Source organism: Coregonus clupeaformis, unplaced genomic scaffold, assembly GCF_020615455.1.
Source record: "Coregonus clupeaformis isolate EN_2021a unplaced genomic scaffold, ASM2061545v1 scaf2002, whole genome shotgun sequence".
NCBI classification, from domain to species: Eukaryota; Metazoa; Chordata; class Actinopteri; order Salmoniformes; family Salmonidae; genus Coregonus; species Coregonus clupeaformis.
The window spans coordinates 10,001-16,294 of record NW_025535456.1 but is presented as its reverse complement, the minus strand read 5'-3'; the positions used below and the strand labels follow the sequence as shown (position 1 = coordinate 16,294).

Genomic DNA, 6,294 nt, shown 5'->3' with positions numbered 1-6,294 from the left:
TTTGCTCAGACGACGTGTGTTCAAACCCGGTCAGCCAGACTCCACCCTTGTCTGACTACCCAGAGTGCACTGCAGCGGTGCGTCTGGGGTCACCTTGCCTTCCCAACAGCCTCTCTGGCTAATAAACAGTCATTATTAAAACACAGATATCAGCCGTGTGTGTGTGAGTGCAGAGTGCGGTGTGTTTGATAGGCTCCTAGTGATATACAGCTGATATGAGTGTGATAGTTGGCTGTGATAGGCTCCTGGTGATATACAGCTGATAGGAGTGTGATAGTTGGCTGGAGACAACAGTATTGTTTCTGTACCAACTATGATAAAGACTTCTTTACCAGCTCAGCATTAACACACACACACACACACACACACACACACACACACACACAGACACACACACACACACACACACACAGACACACACACAGACACACACACCTGCACACACAGACACACACACACACACACACACACACACACACACACACACACACCTGCACACACACACACACCTGCACACACACACAGCTGCACACACAGACACATGTTTACATTTTTTACATTTTAGTCATTTAGCAGACGCTCTTATCCAGAGCGACTTACAGTTAGTTTATTTTTCTTACTGGCCCCCCTTGGGAATCGAACCCACAACCCTGGCGTTGCAAACGCCATGCTCTACCAACTGAGCTACATCCCTGCCGGCCATTCCCTCCCCTACCCTGGACGACGCTGGGCCAATTGTGCGCCGCCCTATGGGTCTCCCGGTCGCGGCCGGCTACGACAGAGCCTGGACACACCTGCACACACACACACCTGCACACACAGACACACTCACACACATCTCACACACTCACACACCCACACAATCAGAGAGGGGCCATTACCAGCGGAACCAAAGTACACGTTTCTTATCAGCCCTACCTTACATTCCCCCTCAGCAGCACACACACTACACACACACACTACACACACACACACTACACACACTACACACACACTACACACACACACACACACACACCACACACACTAACACAGACACTGTCACACATTCACACAGACAGACCCAGACTCCCTCTGTGTGAGAGTCAGTTCCACTGTGAATAACCATGAGGAGGGCACTACTGCTGCTCTGCGTAGCTGGCTGCTGTCTGAGTGGAACTGGCATCACCATGAGGAGGGCACTACTGCTGCTCTGCGTAGCTGGCTACTGTCTGAGTGGAACTGGCAGCTCTACCTCTCTCCCGGAGGAGAACGGGGTTCTGCAGTTGAAGAAGGAGAACTTTAACCGAGCGCTCCAACAACACAAACAGCTGCTGGTGCACTTCTGTAAGTAACCCACTAACCTTTAGCCCTAAGTACTGTAGCTAGTGTTAACCCTAACCCACTAACCTTTAGCCCTAAGTACTGTAGCTAGTGTTAACCCTAACCCTCAAACCCACTAACCTTTAGCCCTAAGTACTCTAACTAGTACTAGCCCTAAGTACTGTAACGAGTACTAACCCTAAGTACTGTAGCTAGTACTAACCCTAAGTACTGTAGCTAGTACTAACCCTAAGTACTGTAACTAGTACTAACCCTAAGTACTGTAGCTAGTACTAACCCTAAGTACTGTAACTAGTACTAATCCTAAGTACTGTAACTAGTACTAACCCTAAGTACTGTAACTAGTACTAACCCTAACTAATACTAACCCTAAGTACTGTAACTAGTACTAACCCTGAGTACTGTAACTAGTACTAACCTTAAGTTCTGTAACTAGTACTAACCCTAAGTACTGTAACTAGTACTAACCCTAAGTACTGTAACTAGTACTAACATTAAGTACTGTAACTAGTACTAACCCTAAGTACTGTAATTAGTACTAACCCTAAGTACTGTAACTAGTACTAACCCTAAGTACTGTAACTAGTACTAACCCTAAGTACTGTAACTAGTACTAACCCTAAGTACTGTAACTAGTACTAACCCTAAGTACTGTAACCAGTACTAGCTCTAAGTACTGTAACTAGTAATAACTCTAAGTACTGTAACTAGTACTAACCCTAAGTACTGTAGCTAGTACTAACCCTAAGTACTGTGGCTAGTACTAACCCTAAGTACTGTAACTAGTACTAACCCTAAGTACTGTAGCTAGTACTAACCCTAAGTACTGTAACTAGTACTAATCCTAAGTACTGTAACTAGTACTAACCCCTAAGTACTGTAACTAGTACTAACCCTAACTAATACTAACCCTAAGTACTGTAACTAGTACTAACCCTGAGTACTGTAACTAGTACTAACCTTAAGTTCTGTAACTAGTACTAACCCTAAGTACTGTAACTAGTACTAACCCTAAGTACTGTAACTAGTACTAACATTAAGTACTGTAACTAGTACTAACCCTAAGTACTGTAATTAGTACTAACCCTAAGTACTGTAACTAGTACTAACCCTAAGTACTGTAACTAGCACTAACCCTAAGTACTGTAACTAGTACTAACCCTAAGTACTGTAATTAGTACTAACCCTAAGTACTGTAACTAGTACTAACCTTAAGTACTGTAACTAGTACTAACCCTAAGTACTGTAACTAGTACTAACCCTAACTAGTACTAACCCTAACTAGTACTAACCCTAACTAGTACTGTAACTAGTACTAACCCTAAGCCCTCTACACATCCAGCCTGGTACTGGAACCAATCTGCAGAGGGCTGGTGTTAGTGCAGGCTTTTGTTCCAACCAAGCAGTAAAGACCCTGCTTCTCCCAATCAACTGATTCTACTGACTGCCATGACTAGGGTAGTAATATGGGGTCATAATAGTAGTAGTCGTTATATGGGGTCATAATAGTAGTAGTCGTTATGTGGGGTCATAATAGTAGTAGTCGTTATATGGGGTCATAATAGTAGTAGTCGTTATATGGGGTCATAATAGTAGTAGTCGTTATATGGGGTCATAATAGTAGTAGTCGTTATATGGGGTCATAATAGTAGTAGTCGTTATATGGGGTCATAATAGTAGTAGTCGTTATATGGGGTCATAATAGTAGTAGTCGTTATATGGGGTCATAATAGTAGTAGTCGTTATATGGGGTCATAATAGTAGTAGTCGTTATGTGGGGTCATAATAGTAGTAGTCGTTATATGGGGTCATGATAGTAGTAGTCGTTATATGGGGTCATGATAGTAGTAGTCGTTATATGGGGTCATGATAGTAGTAGTCGTTATATGGGGTCATGATAGTAGTGGTCGTTATATGGGGTCATAATAGTAGTGGTCGTTATATGGGGTCATAATAGTAGTGGTCGTTATATGGGGTCATAATAGTAGTGGTCGTTATATGGGGTCATAATAGTAGTAGTCGTTATATGGGGTCATAATAGTAGTAGTCGTTATATGGGGTCATAATAGTAGTAGTCGTTATATGGGGTCATAATAGTAGTAGTCGTTATATGGGGTCATAATAGTAGTAGTCGTTATATGGGGTCATAATAGTAATAGTCGTTATATGGGGTCATAATAGTAGTAGTCGTTATATGGGGTCATAATAGTAGTAGTCGTTATATGGGGTCATAATAGTAGTAGTCGTTATATGTGGTCATAATAGTAGTAGTCGTTATATGGGGTCATAATAGTAGTAGTCGTTATATGGGGTCATAATAGTAGTAGTCGTTATATGGGGTCATAATAGTAGTAGTCATTATATGGGGTCATAATAGTAGTAGTCGTTATATGGGGTCATAATAGTAGTAGTCGTTATATGGGGTCATAATAGTAGTAGTCGTTATATGAGGTCATAATAGTAGTAGTCGTTATATGGGGTCATAATAGTAGTAGTCGTTATATGGGGTCATAATAGTAGTAGTCGTTATATGGGGTCATAATAGTAGTAGTCGTTATATGGGGTCATAATAGTAGTAGTCGTTATGTGGGGTCATAATAGTAGTAGTCGTTATATGGGGTCATAATAGTAGTAGTCGTTATATGGGGGTCATAATAGTAGTAGTCGTTATATGGGGTCATAACAGTAGTAGTCGTTATATGGGGTCATAATAGTAGTAGTCGTTATATGGGGTCATAATAGTAGTAGTCGTTATATGGGGTCATAATAGTAGTAGTCGTTATATGGGGTCATGATAGTAGTAGTCGTTATATGGGGTCATGATAGTAGTAGTCGTTATATAGGATCATGATAGTAGTAGTCGTTATATGGGGTCATGATAGTAGTAGTCGTTATATGGGGTCATGATAGTAGTAGTCGTTATATGGGGTCATGATAGTAGTGGTCGTTAGTATGGGGTCATGATAGTAGTGCGTTATATGGGGTCATGATAGTAGTGGTCGTTATATGGGGTCATAATAGTAGTGGTCGTTATATGGGGTCATAATAGTAGTGGTCGTTATATGGGGTCATAATAGTAGTAGTCGTTATATGGGGTCATAATAGTAGTAGTCGTTATATGGGGTCATAATAGTAGTAGTCGTTATATGGGGTCATAATAGTAGTAGTCGTTATATGGGGTCATAATAGTAGTAGTCGTTATATGGGGGTCATAATAGTAGTAGTCGTTATATGGGGTCATGATAGTAGTAGTCGTTATATGGGGTCATGATAGTAGTAGTCGTTATATGGGGTCATGATAGTAGTAGTCGTTATATGGGGTCATGATAGTAGTGGTCGTTATATGGGGTCGTGATAGTAGTAGTCGTTATATGGGGTCGTGATAGTAGTGGTCGTTATATGGGGTCATGATAGTAGTGGTCGTTATGTGGGGTCATGATAGTAGTGGTCGTTATATGGGGTCATAATAGTAGTGGTTGTTATATGGGGTCATAATAGTAGTGGTCGTTATATGGGGTCATAATAGTAGTAGTCGTTATGTGGGGTCATAATAGTAGTAGTCGTTATATGGGGTCATAATAGTAGTAGTCGTTATGTGGGGTCATAATAGTAGTAGTCGTTATATGGGGTCATAATAGTAGTAGTCGTTATATGGGGTCATAATAGTAGTAGTCGTTATATGGGGTCATAATAGTAGTAGTCGATTATATGGGGTCATAATAGTAGTAGTCGTTATATGGGGTCATAATAGTAGTAGTCGTTATATGGGGTCATAATAGTAGTAGTCGTTATATGGGGTCATAATAGTAGTAGTCGTTATATGGGGTCATAATAGTAGTAGTCGTTATATGGGGTCATAATAGTAGTAGTCGTTATATGGGGTCATAATAGTAGTAGTCGTTATATGGGGTCATAATAGTAGTAGTCGTTATATGGGGTCATAGTAGTAGTAGTCGTTATATGGGGTCATAGTAGTAGTAGTCGTTATATGGGGTCATAATAGTAGTAGTCGTTATATGGGGTCATAGTAGTAGTAGTCAGTTATATGGGGTCATAGTAGTAGTAGTCGTTATATGGGTCATAATAGTAGTAGTCGTTATATGGGGTCATAATAGTAGTAGTCGTTATATGGGGTCATAATAGTAGTAGTCGTTATATGGGGTCATAATAGTAGTAGTCGTTATATGGGGTCATAATAGTAGTAGTCGTTATATGGGGTCATGATAGTAGTGGTGCGTTATGCGGGGTCGTGATAGTAGTGGTCGTTATATGGGGTCATAATAGTAGTGGTCGTTATGTGGGGTCATAATAGTAGTGGTCAGTTATATGGGGTCATAATAGTAGTAGTCGTTATATGGGGTCATAATAGTAGTAGTCGTTATATGGGGTCATAATAGTAGTAGTCGTTATATGGGGTCATAATAGTAGTAGTCGTTATATGGGGTCATAATAGTAGTAGTCGTTATATGGGGTCATAATAGTAGTAGTCGTTATATGGGGTCATGATAGTAGTAGTCGTTATATGGGGTCATGATAGTAGTAGTCGTTATATGGGGTCATGATAGTAGTAGTCGTTATATGGGGTCATGATAGTAGTGGTCGTTATATGGGGTCATGATAGTAGTAGTCGTTATGTGGGGTCATGATAGTAGTGGTCGTTATATGGGGTCATGATAGTAGTGGTCGTTATATGGGGGTCATGATAGTAGTGGTCGTTATATGGGGTCATAATAGTAGTGGTCGTTATATGGGGTCATAATAGTAGTGGTCGTTATATGGGGTCATAATAGTAGTAGTCGTTATATGGGGTCATAATAGTAGTAGTCGTTATATGGGGTCATAATAGTAGTAGTCGTTATATGGGGTCATAATAGTAGTAGTCGTTATATGGGGTCATAATAGTAGTAGTCGTTATATGGGGTCATAATAGTAGTAGTCGTTATATGGGGTCATAATAGTAGTAGTCGTTAT

The 6,294-nt window shown here is 40.6% G+C and overlaps 1 protein-coding gene across 1 annotated transcript in view; it reads left to right on the top strand.

Moving 5' to 3' along the window:
- Positions 1-1,036: 1,036 nt before the first annotated feature.
- The window catches only part of LOC121561261 (protein disulfide-isomerase-like), a gene marked incomplete at its 3' end in the record, with an annotated part of 11,313 nt that continues 6,055 nt past the window's right edge, over positions 1,037-6,294 (top strand). Inside the window, exon 1 of the mRNA XM_045219035.1 lies at positions 1,037-1,326. Coding sequence (XP_045074970.1) covers positions 1,107-1,326 — 220 coding nt within the window. The remainder of the gene's footprint in view (positions 1,327-6,294) is intronic.